General features: G+C 38.7%; 1 protein-coding gene across 1 annotated transcript in view; it reads right to left on the bottom strand.

Moving 5' to 3' along the window:
* anos1b (anosmin 1b) overlaps positions 1-19,446 on the bottom strand; it is a 108,800-nt gene that overhangs the window by 39,434 nt on the left and 49,920 nt on the right. Inside the window, exons 4-6 of the mRNA XM_055164763.1 lie at positions 9,967-10,029; positions 5,713-5,920; positions 5,308-5,492 (exon numbers count right to left, since the gene is read on the bottom strand). Of these exons, the coding sequence (XP_055020738.1) occupies positions 5,308-5,492; positions 5,713-5,920; positions 9,967-10,029 (456 nt within the window). The remainder of the gene's footprint in view (positions 1-5,307; positions 5,493-5,712; positions 5,921-9,966; positions 10,030-19,446) is intronic.

Here is a 19,446-nt window from a genome sequence, read left to right as displayed (position 1 = left end):
CAGTGAATATAATAATAATAATGAATAGTTTTAATATGTTTTAATCCTTATTCCCTACACACAAAATGAGGGTTTGGGAGCTCTGTCCCTGTAGTTGTAAATCCTGTATAATTGTAAGAATAACACACATCTAACCCAGTCAAATGTATTGGTTTTGACAGTGGGAAACCTGCAGTGATCAGTTTACTTACAGACACATGTTTTTGGATGGAGGGAGAGGTCTGATGTGGTACAGAGAGACCACAGTAATATGAGGACTTCCACAACTGAAAACATTTGAAAAGCCAATGTTAAAAAGCTAAAGTGCTACATAAACATTATTTTTGTACCAAATTTGGGCTGCAAAAGATATTACAAAATGATCATAAAAGCATGATAAGCTAATGTATTATACTTATTTTAACTTAAAGGTCCTATATTACGTGACACTGACTCTTGTGAGCTTTTAGTCATGACAGAATGCTGTTACCTCATCAAAAACATACCTGGAGTTGTATTTTGTTTCATTCATGTTTCAGTAATCCTTTATTATTAGTCTGTTTATCTCCAAAGCTCAAAATGCTCTGTTCAACCTTGTGATGTCATGAAGAGGTGGTTTTCAAGTTAACAGCTCCTTTTACAGTTTGTTCAGCAGAGGTCAGCAATTCCAGGGCTTAGCTTATCCAAATGATTGTTCTGAAGTTGTATGGAGTTTAAAAACACAATGGAGCACTTCCTTTATTACCACATGACAGAAGAACTCAGCCTTAATCTGCAGAGTCTGTGTGTTAAATGTGTTGATGAAACAAAACACAACTCCAGCCATGTTTTTGATGAGGAAACAACATTATAACAGCTCAGAAACTAGCGTAATATGGGCCCTTTAATCATTTATTTTGCAGTGCAGCTCTACTACAAATATTTTACCCATTAATGTGGACGTAGCTCGGAAAATATCCTAGATATTACCCTATCTCCTTGGAATTCAATCTGATAATGATGAAAATTAAGTGTTTTAGCCCCAAGAATTCCTGGAGATTCCCATGTTTTGTCTGTCTGCTGGTGCGAGTGTAATGACCGTCTAAACCCTGTGTAAGACTATAATGAGCACTCAGACTTTCAGAGGCTCCTGTGGTTTCAAAAAATCGCCTTATTTACCTAACCCCACACACAAGCACATGGTGGGTTTCCATGTGTCTTAGGGACGATGCAATCACTTGTATTAGGGCTGCACCAATTTTGGAAAAAAACAATGTGTTTCTTTAGATATCATGATTAAATTAGCAATTTTAGTTTTAAAAATTGGACAGTTCAGTGCATATTGCAAAACATTCCAGGAGCATTAACATTTGAGAGAAGACTGAGGTATGAACTGATAAATTAATATAAGAATCCCATTCATTTCAGAACATGTTTGTAGAAGTATAAACTAGGGCCGGACAACATGGAGCAGAAAATATATCTCAGTATATTTTACTATATCTCAATATATGATATACAGTATATTTTGATATTTGTACAGGAAAAATAACCCCAAAAAGCTACTGCAAAAACAAATATGCCAAATTCACACAAAAAATATGAAGAGTTAGGCAGTTCATGTAGGAACAAACATTTAAAAAATTAAAAAATAAAATGTATACAAAAATAATAATTTCACTGAAAAATAAAAGAAGAAATAATAGATATTGCCTTCTTTTCATTCAAAAATTAAAACAACTCAACTCAAGCTCATCTTTGCATTAACTCTGTTAACCAGACGATAACCAGAACTATAAACTCCTTTAGCAGAGGAAGCTTGGGAGGTTCCTTATTTTAATAGATCCATGTTCCCAATCAGTGGTAAGGAGCTATGAGGTATCCCACAATCCACTGCTCAGATCAAACTAAACTTTCCAAATACTGTTGTACAAGTTCTACACTGCATCAGCTTATTCATTAAAACCTTCTGCATAAATAAACTTTACATAAACCATAACAACTATACATCCACCTCTGCCTGTTTGAGATTATCATGTGTTTAATGCAGCTTTGCACACATTTGTTTACGTTTTACAGAAACACAACTTAAAACCACAAGGCTCATTTGCATAAACTATAAGCCTGAAAAAAACAGCTCCCTCTTTGTGCTGGGTGAGCAGAAGCACACATAGAGAAGGCAAACAAGTAAAGTGGCGAAACCAAAATTAAATATAAGCATTATATTGATATATACGATATGTCAGAATCCATTTCATGTTTAAAAAATATCTGGATATTTTTTAAATACTGACATACCGCCCACTCCAGTAACAAGACTTTTCTATTAAAAACAGGATATGCAGGATATGTTATAACAGATCTTGCAAAAGGTGTCAGATATGAATAAGTTTGAAAACTCATGGACTCCATACAATATTACTGTTAATCACTTTTGATCTCTTTCATATCATATTTATTGTGAACTGAATGTGTCATTAAGTGCTTTTTTAACTAATGCTCAAATAATTAAATAAATAATACAATTAAAAAATAATTACCCAAATTAAATTTTGAATATATTGTGTGCAGCCTGATTGATCCTACCCTAAACTTAACCCTAACCCTAACCTTAACCTATTTTAACACTTATCTAAAAGGTGCATTTTGTTACTTTTTCAAAACTTCTCCATAAGGAAAAATCTTCATCCATCAAGTCTAAAGACAAGCAGGTGAAGCAACTAGGCCAAGTTACAGATCTGATCTGTGGAGAGGTGAGTCTGCTCCATATAAGCAGACTCACCTCTACAAAAAAAAAAAAAAAAAAGGCTATATAATTCTCAAACAAAAAATATCAAGTTCACAACAGCATTCTGTTAACAGTAAAACAGTGTAGTTAAGTCAGTTTTGACAATTTAGTTTATTTATATTTATTTATTTTATTTATTTAAAGAGACAGGGACAGCGCACAATTTTTGCATTAACCTTAACAGGAGAGATGCATTGTACCAGGTTGTAGCACCAGTGCTAATTTCCACCTGTCGTCCCTGGTCAGGTTCATTGATTGACTGTATTTAACTGACCTTGGCTCTCAACTGTTCTTCCTGGAAAGTATGTAGCATGTTTTGGATTGATGGTGGAAACCCATCCAGACACAGGGAGAAACATGCAAACTCCACACAGAAAGGCCCGGGCGACCCCTTCTATCTATCTATTATATAATTTTATAATGTTGTTTTCTCATCACAAACAGACCTGGACTTGTGTTTGTTTCATTCACACATGTTTAACACACAAACCCTACTGAAGCTGAGTTCTTCTCTTAAACAGAAAACACTCTGTTCCACCTTGTGATGTCATGGAAGTGCTCGGCTGTGTTTTTTTTAACCTAGATACACCTTCACTCGAGTCATTTGGATGATTTCAGCACATTACAAGGTGGAACAGAGCATTCTGAGCTTCGGAGATGACAGACTAATTATAAAAGGTTACTCCAGTCCAAATGTGTGAATGAAACAAAACACAAGTCCAGGTATGTTTTTATGAGGTAACAACATTCGAACATGACTAAAAGCTCACAAGAATCCATTTTGTGTAATACAGGACACACACATAGAGCCTGAGTGGTTTCTCCTGGCAGGACAGGAGTTTGGACGGGACCTCTCTTTAAGACGGATGAGGTGGAAATAAGGTCTCCCATCCATCTCCACAGCTGAGCACTTTCATCATTCAGACTAATGGAGAGTTATGGAGTATAAAATGTGCTACAGGCTTGTGCTGGTCTATAACTGTTAGAAAACTGGGAACTGTTTTAGCAGCTCCATTGACTTTCGTAATGTAATATGCTCATTACACTTACACATTGAAGCTGTCTGAAGTTATAGAATCAAAAGGTGTCTCAAAGTCCAAAGCCTAACTGGTAATGATTCATAAGATAATGATATTTAATAAAATTCTATTGGGGAAGAGATAAAAAGAAAAAAGGAAAGAACTAAATCAAAGTATACATGCTTTGTTTGAAGTTGAAGGATTTAGAGTAATTAAATACAATTACAAATTAACTGTTCTTAATTGGTAACCTACAGACTGACAGGGTGGTGGTTCAACCCCCACTCCTGCTCCTGTTGTGTCCTTGAGCAAGACACTATGCCAAAGTGAGTATGAGTGCCTAAGTGTACAAATCTGTGTATGGATGAATGGTCCCTTAGATAGAAAATGCTATATACATTTGACTAATTATTTATTTTAGTATATTATTATTTTTATCGTATTAGTGTAATGATACTACAGTTTAAAATTCATTGTCTTGATACCATTGATTTTGAAACCACTATGAAAAAAAACTTTTCTTGACCAATAAAATCTTTAACATAAAATAGTAGTTTCCTTTACACTACCATGTGATCGTTAGTATTGTTTCATGGCAGTTCGATCCCCACTTCTGCTCCTGTTGTGTCCTTGAGCAAGACACTATGCCAAAGTGCCTGCATACACTGGTGTATGAATGTGTGTGAATGGATGAGTGCACAATAGAGATTGAAAATGCTATACAAATAGCAACTTACTGAATATTTAGAGTTTGATATAACAACAGGAAAAGCAATCCATGATAAAATAAATAATAATATGCATTTTCAACTCAGATTACACATGTGATTATTATGTGATTTCATAATAGTTCAGATATAGATCAAAATGTCTTATTTATTTGATTTTAATCAGCATTCCCAATACCTAATTTAGTATACTAATTAGAATCTAATAGGGGTGGGACGAGATACAATTTCCACAAGACAAGACGAGACACGAGACTGGATCTACAAGAATGAGACAAGATGAGATTTTGACATTGTTTAGGCTATAATAAATCCATTGAGCAATTCAGTTCCCAACTTCAGCTTCACTATTTTTGATTTACTTTAATATTTCTGCAGTCATTGTAGCTGTGCTTTTTTGTACTACACATTCTCAAAAAACTCTTTTTAATCCAAACGTAAAACATGAGGAAAAAATCTCACAAGATCATTTTCCTCATGTGTTCACAATCTAATGGCAATTCTGTCTCGTGAGATCTTGTAACATGCGATCTTGTCCCATGTTTACATTCTATAAAGCAACTCCATGTATTAGGACTTAGGAAGTACTATTATTAAGTGCAGTAGAAACTAAGAAATATTTCCAAATCTACATAAAATATTTCACTGTTAAAAATACTACACTTTCACCCTTGACAATATGTATTTCCCTTTCAGTTACACTCTCACTTCAGCCTTAACATAACTGTCATGACAGACAAACACGATCATTTTCTCAGAGCCTTAAATTACCACGGTCCAGTATTTAAACGAAATGACTGTGATTACTGGTTACCATGGTGACGGTGGTCCACGGAGAGGCGTGGTCTTCGCTGGGGTGGATCCCGGGGTTCCATCGGGACTGAAGGACGTAGACCACAGGCTCCACACTCACGTTGAACTTTGACACCCAGATCACCCTGACCCGGCCCTCCAAATCCTCCACGAAGCTCATCTCTCTGCGTGGCTTCAGAGGGACACCTGTAGGGGGCGCCACAAGGAGATGTCAGGTTATAAGAGTGGCTTATAGGTTGGAAATTACAGTAGTTTAATGCCATGCTGTGGACAATTTAAATCAAAGCATTAACATCTCCATGGACATAAACAGGTTGTGGACTCTCTCCAGAAAAGTTACGCAGTGCGCCTTTAATGCTGTGTATAAAACCAAATCCCAGGTTTATATGAGAAAGGAGAGTGTTACCCTTGTAGAGATTGGCAGGGAGCTGGCAGGTGTGGCCACAGCCGTTGGAGCAGCACTTCCTGGGGACGGGGCAGTGCAGGTCAGAGGAGCAGCTCTCCACACACGCTGCTGCGAAGCCTGAGGCCTTCTGAGGAGCCGGACAATCCCCCTGGCGAGAACTACGAAGGGAGACCACAAACTCACGGCTGGTCACGCATTCTGTCTGCTTCTGCAAAGAAGAAGAACAAAAACATAAATAATAGAGAAATAGGATAGTACAGGTGTATGAGCACTTTTACTGAGTTATAATGTTATTTGATGGAAACACTGCTGTCAATCATTAACACCACTTTTTTGTGACATGTTTTGCCCAAAGACACAACAACAAGCACTGGTCAGAATATGTAGCTTTTTGGCTATCAAATTCGATAAATATTGTAACCATAAAAATTATTGACAACATTTAGGAAACATTTTTGTATTTTGATATAATTCAGCATGATAAGCTGTTAGCAAATCATGATATTTAAAGGTACATTGCGTACATTTTCTGTTAAAGGGTCAGTGGAATGCTTGTCTCCATGGAGATGTTATTGCTTTGTCTGTTGTTGTTGAATGTTTCACAGTATGGCATTAAATGTTTCCATCATCATGGAGTCCAAACAAGCCAAGTTACAGGTCAGATCTGTGGAGTCAGAATGCCTGTTTTTCTAGGTATTTTTAGGCTATAAAACCACTTGTAATTGAATAAATGTAAGGTAGAGCTGTGCAATGTCATACTGTGGAACATTCCAGGCATTCTGTTGCTATCAAATGCTCAGTATATAATATTTATAACACCTCATATTTAGTTTTCTATGCAGTGTTACGACAAAGCCAGGTCTAAAGCTGGTCTAAATGTATTTCAAATCTTTGAAAAAAAGACAATTAAACTAGCTGTAAAAAAGACATTAAACAGTATAAGAAATAACTAACTTAGGGGTGGGACGAGATACAATTTCCACGAGAAGAGACAATTTTGTTTGACATTTTGTTGATTTTAACCATCCTATCTCTTCCTTAAGATATATTGGCATTGAACGTGTGGAACTGCCCCCTAGAGGTGGTAATCTAGAGATGCTCCTGTCTAAAAGAGAGCACTTCTGGATTCACCATCTTAAAACTCTTACTCCTCATGGACTGAATGTGGAGTTTGATTTAAGATGTTTTTTTGTGATAGACAAACTATTTCTGTATTTTATAAAATGTTTTTTTTTATGTGAACTGTTGTTTCTTGTTGAATGGGCTGAACTCACTGGGTGACCTCACTTTGGGACCTCCCATTCATTGAGTGGGTATATGGGCACCTGGGCTGGCAACCATTTTGTGTGCTGTGGTCCAAGACAAGAGGCTTTTTTTGCCGAAACGTTATTTTGTTAATAAAATAGTATTTGGACATCGGCCAACTGAGTGTGCTATGCATTTTTTCACCCTGATCTGGCTACTCCTTGCATTTGCACCTCTGCAGGAATCTTGGTGTGCGTTTTCTGTTTCTTTTTACACGAGAAGAGACAAGACACAAGACTGGATCTATGAGAATGAGACATTATTTTGGCTATAATAAATAGATTGTGCAATTCAGTTCCCAATTTTAGCCTCACCATTTTTGATTTACTTAATTTACTTTAATTCTTATGCTGTCATTGTAGCTCTGCTTTCTGGGACGAGGCATTCTCAAAAAAATTACTTTTTTTTAAATCATGAGGAAAAAATCTCACAAGAAGATGTGTGCACAATTTTGGCAATTTTGTCTCACGAGATTTTGTGGCACGATATCTTGTCCCATTCCTACTAACTCTTGGAGACATTGCATACCACAGTTTGAGAACCAGAGTTTACGTGACCTCCTCAAAAGCACCATGAAAGCCACTGTACTCTGATGAAACATTTCCTATGGCTAAACTTTACCCTGGCATTGAAAAGCTGACCTATATTTGAATGAAACGTTGTATATTTTCTTGTGCGTGGCTTCACAAACACGATCTTAACCAAAGAGCTCGGGGCTGCAGTGTTTTGCTAGACTTCCAGGCACTGAGCCATTGAGCCTGTAGCATGCCTCAGCTATTGTGATGAAAAACGAATCTGTCCCACAACCACATTACGGCTTTTTAACACTCATTTAAGGCCACACGCAAATACAAACGCACACACGCAGACATAAACACATACGCATGTACACACAGACCCATACTCACACACACACACACACACACACGTACTCATACACACCAAATATAGAGCCCCATTAATAGATTGACAATTGATACTTTGCAGTGACATCGTGCTGGGAGTGTTCTACATGCTTCTCTATGGTGGAATGTTCACCAGTTGCCAAGACAGACAATGTATACATAAGCAAACACATCCAAAAATGATTTAAGATCATCTGAAAACTCCAAAAAAATACATACAAACTGGATTTAAACAGCACATTTTCAGGAGCCTGTGATCAGTACGAGTGTTTATGGTCCAGACTAACTGAAAAACAGTTCAGCCAGCTTGTGACTGTAATGTTATTTGAGGCTACGTTTACATGATGACGGTCTAAACAGAAGACGCAAAAGTGATATCGCGTCTTCACTTTTTAATCCGCGTTTAGACGATCGTTTTCAGGAGGAAATCTGCATGCATACGGTGACGCAAAAGTGTGTGGAAGCTGATTGTGTATGCATGTCAGGCGGCTAGGTGGTGATGCCAAGTGGTGATGTATGTGACGTAAATGTGTATATGACGTGAGCAGATCTGACCAGAGTTTTGCATCTTGAGTCTTGAGAAGCGTTACGGCGGGTGGTTTCAGATTTTTGCATTTTTTAGCCCCAAAAACACCATCACTGTCTCAACGAAAGGCACTTCTGATAAAATATTTTGTTGTTTTTACCCGCAAGCGTTCTCATGTAGACAGGCCCTGAGAGCGGACTTGTTTAACATATAGACTGTATGAAGAAGTGGACTAAGCAAGTGTGACGTCACCCATAGCGTTCAGCTCTACTCAAAGTTATAGGAGCGAATCTGGAGCCAGGCTTCATATTTGGAAACCGCGAGTATCAAAGCAACCACAAGAGAAAATCATTACTGAGGTCGTTAAATGTGGGAAGAGGCTTTACTTGCACTAAATGCACTAGCTGTCTGATTGGTCTGTTATTTATGTCCATATCTTGATTTATGAACAAAATAGTGACATGAAAAATTCAGGATCATGTAGAGCGGGTGAATACAAACATTTCAAAACCAAAATGACGAGGCTCACAGCACCAGAGAGAGGAGCCACAAGATCCCAGTGTAAGTCAACAGGAGCCTGGGTCAAAAGGAGCTGGAACTGCCCCCTGGCACACTTCCTATTGGGAACGGGGCGGCTAATGTGTTAGCCATGTCCATCCATATATACGGTCTATGGTTCACCGACAGGGATGTTGGAGTTGGACAGTCACAGAAATATCGTGATATCATCAAAGTTCTCACAATAATCTCGTGGACCATCACAATATATCGAATTACAAGTCTCTTTGCTTCAATGAAGAGTTATGGTGCAGCAACAGCTAAAAAAAAGACAGAGGGAACTACATAGACCATGATCCTTTGCTCCATTTTAGTGTAGACTACAAGACGAAATAACAGTTTTAAGCACTTTTAAATCTTACTTCTTTGGATTAAGTTTTGTCAAGGCATTTTAAGAGGCAAAAGTTGCATATTCTATTTTGTTAACCTCCACAAAATATCACAATAAATATCGTACTGTGAGATGTATATCGTGAAAATATCGTGCTGTGAGATTTGGATATCATTAGACCTCTATTCACCTCACCTGGTGTAGATTCAACTAAGTCAGTTCTTTTTGACCAGATTGTGTTAAAACAAATCTAGATTAAAGAGTAACAGAGCTTTAGACAGAGCAGTGCCCATAGCTAGCATCACACTCCCAGGGTGTTGCTGTCCAATGTTGAGGACATAAGGTTGCAAAGTATCAACAGAGCACCAGTTTAGGAATATAAGTAACTGCTATTTTTCTGACAAACCTTGCACTTGCGATCAGATTTCTACTGTATATTTTAATTTAAAGATGGCTTATGTAACTTTTTCTAGTGGAGGGTCTGCACCTGCTTGTCTCCATGGAGGTGTTATTGCTTTAGTTAGAATGTTCTGCAATACGACATTAAACTCATTTATCTCCATAGAAATAATAAGTAACCACAACTCAAATGGATTCACACATTAAAAATATAAATCCGTATCTCTTACCTCACAGGACTTTGCAGACAGCACTTTCCTGGTTTCCCATAATTCCTTGCATGGCTGGAGGCACTGCACAGAAACACAGGCAGCATTTAAATGTAAAACACACGTCAATATGGAATGACTGAGTATGTTTTGTATTCCAGATCACTTCCTCCTGAATAATTACAGACATGATGCAAACAGGAAATAAGGACAAGGAAGCGTTATCAAAACCACATTTCAAATACAGTGGCCATGAGCAGAACCCTGAATACTGACATAGATTCATTCATTCATTATCATTTCCCTTGTAGTGTTATGTTTTTTGCTGTAAATATGAAAAAATAGCATAAATAAGAAAATGTGAGAGAGGGATGGTGGTGGTCAGGGAGGACATTGGTGCAAACTGACAGCCATGTCTTTGTCAGTCAGCCCCAAGGCAGCTGTGACCAGTACAGTTGTAACCTATCACCACCGATTCTGGGGTGTGACTGAATGATTAAAAAAAAAAAAAAAATGCTGTAAGACAAATTAGTTTATTGTTGTTTCTCATTACAGCTTTCTCAGTGTTGTATTTTGAGAGACAATGAGAAAAAATATCTGAAAAACGTTTGCAATTTGTTCATATCTTTGCCCATCTTTCTTTTTAAAATTCAGTCATACACAGAATTTATCAATGCAAAGTGAAATGTCAAAGTTCTGTCACCTTAAAAAGTAAGCAAATTGACCGGTTTTAGATCAATATTATGGTTTATAACGAACAAAATGTGAAATAGTGATATAAGTATGTTATAGTTAAAGACTAAAATAGACTCTGAAAATCATTTTTAGCTCACCATGACAGTTTCCAATAAACAAAATTAAAATAATGATCTACATGTGTGATTTTCCTCACTAAATACTCAAAAAAGGATAATATGTCTCTAAAATGCTGAATTTGCTTTTCTATAATTTATGACTCTGTTCTTCATGTTCTTTCTTCATTTCTTTTGTTCAGACAACATCCTCACACGGCCAAACCCATAAAGTCTGTTTGCACTATCTCATATCCACGACTGCAGCCCAGGTTTGTCTTGCATTTGTTTTTCTTCTTAAAATTTTGACTCTCAACAATGTTGCATTGCCTTTTTTCCAAAATCCACTGCTTCCTGCTGTGAAATGTGTCCATCAGTTCTGCAGTTTCAAACAGGAAGATGATGGACCTGGTTCTAGTTTCTATTAAGTTGGATTAGATTGATATTGCGCGCTCATAATGAAGTGAGATGTTATAGTTTTCTTACTAAACTAAAAAAACAGATGTCCTCCTTAAAAGCACTGTACCTGATTTTTTCTGTCTTAAAACATGACAAAGAACACCCTAATTATTCACCAGGATGAGTTTGTAAGTGCTTTTCACCACTCTCAGAGACCAGAGTTTTGTCTCTGTAAAGTATTTACTGTTTATTGAACGATAAAACACTTTATATTTAGATCCACACAATACACAGTCATTTATTTTGACCTCAAGATCTGCTTATACAATAGGGCTGAATGATTTATTGTTTTGGACTGAAAATCTCGATCTCAGACAACACGATTTTGGGAGCATCAAAACTGTGTGTTTTTGCAATGCTCCTAAAGCCCAATTTAAAGGCGAAGTTTAGTTCTGCACTGACTCAACACACACTGCCGCCCTCGCCTTGTTGCCGTCGTTTTTGATTTATAGATCTGCATTTAAGTCTATGTGTCACGAAGTAATTCACAAGGGTGTAGGTTTGCATAGGGACAGTGTGGACAAGTCACAACCAATATTTAAGGAAGACAAAATAGTCCCTACCAACATTTGCCATTTTATTTATACAAAAACATAAATTTATTCTGATATTTTTCCAAACTCAGTCAATTTAACACGTTTTAGTTTACATTTTGTTTATTAGACATTCTGAGATGTATTCAGTGATATGACGACAGGTTACTCCTGCCACTGTTTCATTGGCTGCAACAGAGTGATGTCATTACTGGTGCTAGGAGCCTAAACTGGGAAAGCGTCAGGACAGGGCCAGCACCTGAAGATGGCGGTTTGAGCAGCGTGAATGAAGACGCTGCACCGAACTTAGAAAAACATTTCAAAAGGAACTTACTTGGCTTCATCTTCAATTAAACTTGTCTTATAATGAGACGCCGTGGAAAAAGAGCGACTGTCGCCACAAGTGCACCTTCCAAACACAGCCCTACTCGTGCACTGTTAGCAGCCCGACTCTATTGAATATTCCATGGAAAAATGTATGGACATAACCTCACAAATATCTCATCACCAACAAGCAAAGGGAAATCTACTACTATGCCGATAATGTCCCCACCAAAGCTGAGATCAAACCTATGCCCTTGGTAATTCATTGCCACAATGCTAGTAGGATAGGATTTAACCCTGGTGTTTGTGTAAAGTTTAATATGAACCATCTCCAACGCAATAGAAGCACAGAACAGACTCATCATCATCAGCACATCTTCTGTCACAGAAAGAACACTCATATTCCACTGATTTGTGTCCTTTAGTCCGACAGAAGCTGAACCACATCAGCAGCACAAGGAGCGAGCCGTTTTTTTCAGCACTTATAGTTTATGCAAACGAGCCATATGGTTTTAAGTTTCATTTCTGTAAAAGGTAAACAAATGTGAGGAAAGCTGCATTAAACACATTATTATTCAATGGTGTGATGTAAGTTTCTGTGATGTCTACAAATGTTCATGTGCACTGACAGTTAACTTGAAAAAGATCGTGGATGAAATCAAAATGGCAATATTTCCCCAAAAAAATCGCAATTCAGTTTTTTCTTAAACTCGTTCAGCTCTATTATACAATATATCTGCAGTAAGGCAAGACATATTTCGCTCAGATAAGTGGAAAATATCAGGTACAGGCACTTAAAGCTGTTTTAGCTCAACATGACAGTAAACAAAGCTACAATAATAGTCTACAGGTGTGGTTTTCCTTACTAAATACCAAAAAGAAGGATAACATGTCTTCAAAAACGCTGAATCTGCTTTTGTGTAATTCTCGGCAGTGTTCTTCGTGTTCCTTTGCTCAGACATCTTTACACTGCCAAATCCAGCTCCACAGGTCTGCTGCAGTCATCTGGTCCACCACCTCCTCTGTGAACCGTGCACTGATGCTTCTTACCAAATCCGAAACAGACTTCATATAAAAACTGTGGTTCACCTTGACCCTCTCCTCCTCTCCCTCCTCCCTCTCTCCTTCTCTCTTTCTCTCTTTCTCCGTCTGCTGCAACCCTTCATCACATGGCTTCAATCAATCTCACAATTCATTCCACATTTCCAGCTTCAGCCGGACATCGAATCAACAAAAGACTTAAAAACACATCAAATAAAAAGCTACCGGGGATGTATTGTCAATTCCTAATAGTGTTTTTGATAAGCTTATTGTATGGGCTGATGACAATGGACATGCTTTCACATCTGGTTCAAATACCATCACTGAACGCTAAGTTTTAGGAGCTTGATTTTGACAGATTGGAGAAATATTTCGTCCGACAGAGACTTATGGCGTCTCAGAGTACGGATAATGCGTTGTCAGCGGGGAGCGTGATGGCCAGTTAATGTTAGAAAATTGCTTCATTTCTTTTTAAGTCATGGAAATACAGGCTCAAGTGATCCTCCACCCAAATTCCATCCCCCAAGAGGAGAGTTAAACTTATGTCTTCTTCGTAATGAACACGATCTGGTTAGATAACAGTGCAAAGAGGATTAGGAGGGGTTTTATAGTTCATGGGTAAATGCTACAGCTATTAAAATGTTCTAGATGTACAACGTAACTCAAAATGCAATCTGAAAAGCAGACCTACGTTAAAGGTGCACTATGTAGCTTCTTGGTTGGGGGTCCGTCACCTGCTTGTTTCTGTGGAGATGTCATTGCTCTGTCTGGAATGTTCCACAGAATGCCATTAAGCAGCTCTATTTTTATTCAGTTACAGGTGGTTTTATAGCTCAAAAATACCTACAAAAAGGCATTCTGGCTGTGAGCGTAGTTGCCTCTCCACAGATCTGACCTGTAACTACATACCATACCACTGTGAAACATTCCCGACAAAACAATAACATCACCATGGAGAAAAGTATTTGATGGACCCTCCATCAGAAAAGCTGCACAATGTACCTTTAAGAACCCAGAGCAATCTAGGTGTGTGCAAAAATATCAAAATACCGATATATCATATCGTTTAATGTGATGATACAGTATTGATGTCATGGGCTGCTGTATCGATATATCACCAAGAGTATTTTTGGTATATTTTACTCAATTATTTTGCTACAGCGCTACCGTTTTGTTGCTTGTTTAGAGGAAGCAAACTCGTTTATGCGACACATTTGACATATTCACTGTTTTGATTATTTAAATGTTTGTGTTTCATATTCATCTTGCACAAGAAGTAGTTTAAAAAAGACTTTGCCTTTTTTTATTAAACAATATTGAATCATTTTGATATATATTGTATCAAATTGAAAGTGCACTGTACTGAGATATGTATCACATCGGCAACTTCTTAATCATACCCAGCCCTGGACCAACCGATAGCTGATGAGCTCTGCCAATATTTTTGAGCCGATAGATAGAGCTGATTTTGATTATTTTCCTCAAATTATGCCATTTAAATTTACTAAAAACTTACCACTTTTTTTTTTACCACAAACCTTTAAGAGAGCTGTGTATCACATTTTATCTTTTTGTATTATACAGTAGTGTTAATTTAAAGCTTTGTGTGTACTTTTAAGCAGCAGATCAAACAAAATATTGACCTAAGGTGATTTAAGGCCAATAGCCAATACGCTAAAAAGTCCAAATTTCAACCTCATATATTACTCTATCTCTTATGAAAAACACAATCCAGCTGTCAGTCACATCCATCTAAACTCAGGGAGATACAACCAGTGTCCAGACTCACATCTTTGTTAAAGGTGCATTGTGTAACTTTCCTGGTGGACGGTCCATCACCTGCTTGTTTCAATGAATATGTCATTGCTCTGCCTGGAATGTTCCACAGTATGACATTAAACAGCTCCACCTTACATTTATCAATTACAGGTGATTTTATAGATCAAAATACCTAGAAAAACAGGCAGTCTGACTGTGAGTGGGGTCGCCTCTCCACGGATCGGTCCTATACCTTGGTCTGATTTAGTCTCCATGAAGATTGAAAGGTTTAATACCATACTGAAACATGGGGAACCAATAACATCTCCCTGGAGAAAGCATTTGATGGATCCTCCATGCAACTTTACGTATTTGAGAAATGTGCATTCTTGGCTGGCTTTAATGACAAGTTATAAATATATGTTTTCATAATTCAGTGACATTTTGAAAGACATGTGTTCTTTATTTGAATGACACTTTACAGATAACAGCTATGATCCATTTTCCACAAATCTGAAGCAGCAAAAACCATTAGAGTCCAGATACTGCACAGGAACTGAACCGGATCCCACAATCAGACCACTTAATTTCTTTGACACTTATAGGTGCCTATAGATAAACCTCAGTGTAAAAATCCAGATGCGCTGCTCATATGAACCGCCTGCCCCACACTTTGTAATGTAACCGGACCTGCGTGTGTGATGTGCGCGGTGAATGAGCTCCCTTGGGTGCAATCCTGGAGCCACAAGCTGTTCTGAGGCTTAAACTGTCAGACACTCAGTGAAAACACCTCTCACAAATGTACACTCGCAAATCAACAGGTCCCCCTCTGCACACCGCCCGCCACCCAGACAGGCCCTCTCTCTCTCTGCACATGCACGGTGATCCAGAGAGACAAACAGACCCCCCCTCCCCTCTCTCTCTCTCTCTCTCTCCCTGCAGAGGCATGGTGACTAGGGGTGTGCAAAAATATTGAAATATCGATATATCATATTGTTTAATTTGATGATACAGGATCGATATCGTGGGCTGTATTTTTTAGTATATTTTACTAAATTATTTTATGTAAGCTACAATTGTGTTGACATTTTCACTGTTTTGAGTAAAATGGGTGTTTTTCATCTGAATTTTGCACAGACTTAGGGGACTTAGTATCACAGCCATGTTTTAGACTTTGTTTTTCACTGAACTGTATCGATTCGATTTGAAAAATATCGTATAGAATTATACTGAATTGAAAGTGCTCTCTATTGAAAAGTGCATCATATTGTGGCCTATGTATCGAGATATGTGTCGTATCAACAACTTCTGAATGATATCCAGCCCTAATGGCGACCCAGGACTGTCTTCACTGCTCTGTTCCTGTACTTCTGATGCTGATACTTCTCTGAGCTCCACTTACATTTGAATGATTTTTGATGAGCTCATGTGGCCTCTGCTCCACAGTTGCTTCATGTGCTCTCTGAGTAAATCACTGCTGAAGAGGCAGAGGTACTCAAGACAACAAATGATCAAAATATGGGTAAGAACTATGCACTAGCTCTTACCCAGCATGGTGGCCTCACAGGAAGAAGGTTCTGGATTCAATAGGTTCTATCCACACTTACGACACAAACCAGGAAGACATTGGGAAAGATGCGATTACAACTTCCGATGTAGTTACCGCTAAAGGGCTCACCTAACATGGATCTATTAAGATCTATTAAAACTGACTGTGATCAAACCCATTGAAGTAAATGTGATCAGCAGTAAAATGAAGACTGCATACGTATGTGCTGTTTGGAATCATCTGGAATTTAGCGCCTCATCTCTTCTAATCACATGTACCCACTGCGCTCGGAGTTGTGTGTCAGTGGGGAAATGATGAAACCTGAGGTATGGTTGTAACTGTTGATTAGTCGAACATAACAGAAAATTACAATGACATGCAGATGAAGAAAAATGGGCCTGGGAAGTTGTAATTACATCTTTCCAAATGTCTTCCTGGTTTGTGACATGTGTATAGAGCTAATTCCCCAGCAGGGGTGTGCAAAAATATCGATATATCATATTGCTTAATGTGATGATACAGTATCGATATCTTTAAATCTTCGATCTCGGGAATTGTTGCCAACACAGAATGTCTGTCTTCGTCTACATCCATCTCGACCGCTTTGTTTACTGTTGTGCTGTACCATGTCATGGCTTCACGGCTCTTCAGTGATTGGTCGGTGTGTGGTCTACAACTTCTGGGGTTCTTGCAAACTGTCTAGTGTATTCTGATTCCTGACATAGTCGCTGAGCGGAGACACTAGGTGGCGCCAGCCTGGCTAGATGTGACCAAGACCAGTTTAAGATCTGGAGATGGGTCCCTGGATGAGGCACTGTGGAGTCGATAGCCCCTGACTGGTTGCCTCTAGCAGCATTGAACAATGGATGACGTGCAGAGGACAATAAAGTGTACCTTTCTGTCCAATCAGGGACATTGTTATGAAAACAAGTGCTGTATATCCCAACAGTTGTTTTACCACAGTCAGACTAAATGTACTTCATCATTTGTTTTGCTCCAAGAATCTCTCATGTCCTCTAATAAGGCCTAAAGGCTTTTGACACTGTTCTTAAGTAACATCACGTACTTTAAATCTCACTTGGACACTGTAAATTACCTTTAACACATGTACAGAGTTAATCTGACTAAGCAAAGCCAAACTCTGACACCATGACTTATGTATTTGAATGAGACCAATGCAAAAAGGTCAGAAGATGTTACTGTTTAACCCGAGTACCAACATATAATCTAGATTAATGACAGTAGATGAGGCTGTACAGAATCGGCCCTCTGTAATGAATCACACTTGGGGCTGCCCTGCTGTTTTATGGCCTCACCTGCCGAGATGGAGAGATGACAGGCGCTCGGGCAGGAAACCAGAGGTGAACGTGTGGTTTCGGAGAACGCAGGGGGTAATGGTGAAGGGGTGAGGGAGAGGAGGGGTGTAAGGATGAGGAAGAAGGGGGGATGAAGAGGACAGAGGAGATGAAAGACTGGCAGTAAAGAAAGAGAGAGAAATTTATCCATAAACAGGACACATTAAATTTTCTTGAGTAACTAATAAAACACTACACTATTTTATAATGCTGTTTCCTCATCACAAACACACTCTGTTCCACCTTGTGATGTCATATGATCATACAGGAAGTGCTCCACTGTGTTTTTTAACTCCATACAGCTTGGGGGAGGAAAGAGAGAAAGAGGGGGACAGAAAGAGAGAGAGAGATAGAAATGGGTGGGATGACAGAAAGAGGCAATCAGACAGAGAGAGAGAGATAGAGAGAGTGAGAGAAAGATAGGAATGAGAGAGAGAGAAGAGAGAGAGAGAGAGAAAGACAGGAATGACAGAGAGAGACAGACAGGGGAGAGAGAAAGAGAGGGATGAGAGAGAGGCAGACAGAGAGAAAGAGAAAGACAGGGATGACAGAGTGAAACAGAGAGGCAAAAAGAGAAAGAGAGGGATGAGAGAGAGAGAAAGACAGAGATGACAGAGAGAGCCAGACACAGACAGACAGATAGAGAGAAAGAGAGGGATGACAGAGAGAGAGAGAGAGAGAGAGCGAGAGAGAGAGAGAGAGAGAGAGAGAGAAAGCAAGGGATCAGAGACAGACAGACAGAGCATAGAGAGAGGAGAGAGAAAGAGAAGAATTGAGAGAGACAGACAGACAAGCAGAGAGAGAGAAAGAGAGGGATGAGAGAGAGGTAGACAGAGAGAAAGAGAAAGACAGGGCTGACAGAGTAAAACAGAGAGGCAGAAAGAGAAAAAGAGAAAGAGAGGGATGAGAGAGAGAGAGAAAGACAGACAGAGAGAGAGAAAGAAAGACAGATGACAGAGAGAGACAGACAGAGAGAGAAAGAGAGGGATGAGAGAGGCAGACAGAGAGAAAGAGACTGAGGGGGATGAGAGACAGACAGAGAGAGAGAAAGAGAGGGATGAGAGAGAGACACAGAAAGAAAAAGAGAGGGATGAGAGAGAGAGACAGACAAACAGACAGAGCATGAGAGAGAGAAAGACAGGAATGAGAGCGAGAGATAGAAAGAAATGTGGGGGCAGAGAGGGTAGAGAAAGAGAAAGAGAGGAATGAGAGAAAAAGGAGAAGGATGAGAGAGAGATAGAGACAAGTGGGGCAGAGAGTTAATTTTGCTTCATATAGGACCTTTAAGTAATTTCTTGGACCACAACTTTTACTTTCACTTACTTTCACATGAATATTCTTATTTTGAAGTAGCGTTTCTCTTCCTTGAGGACAGGTTTCGGCTCCTCCACCTGCTTTGATACTTTGCCCATAAGGTGAGGCACGAAAAAGTGTTCTATGGTAATTTATGTTTGGTCTTGTGGCCACGTGTGAGCCCAGAGTCTGATCACAGCCTCACCGCAGATTTACACTCACATGTGGAGGCTCCATGGCTTCAGTTCTACTCTGTAACTTTACTTCAACAAGTACTGACCCACAAATATTTCACCTGCCCTTTCAAAGTCCTGGTATGGAAAAAAGATGCCAAGATTAGACTCGACAGAACTACAAAATAATGGTGAAAATGAAAAAACAACATAACATAACAATAA

This window comes from Boleophthalmus pectinirostris, unplaced genomic scaffold, assembly GCF_026225935.1.
Source record: "Boleophthalmus pectinirostris isolate CB_2022bp ecotype Guang Dong unplaced genomic scaffold, ASM2622593v1 HiC_scaffold_7, whole genome shotgun sequence".
Lineage (NCBI taxonomy): Eukaryota > Metazoa > Chordata > Actinopteri > Gobiiformes > Gobiidae > Boleophthalmus > Boleophthalmus pectinirostris.
The sequence above is the reverse complement of the archived record's forward strand: the minus strand, read 5'-3'. Positions and strand labels throughout refer to the sequence as shown.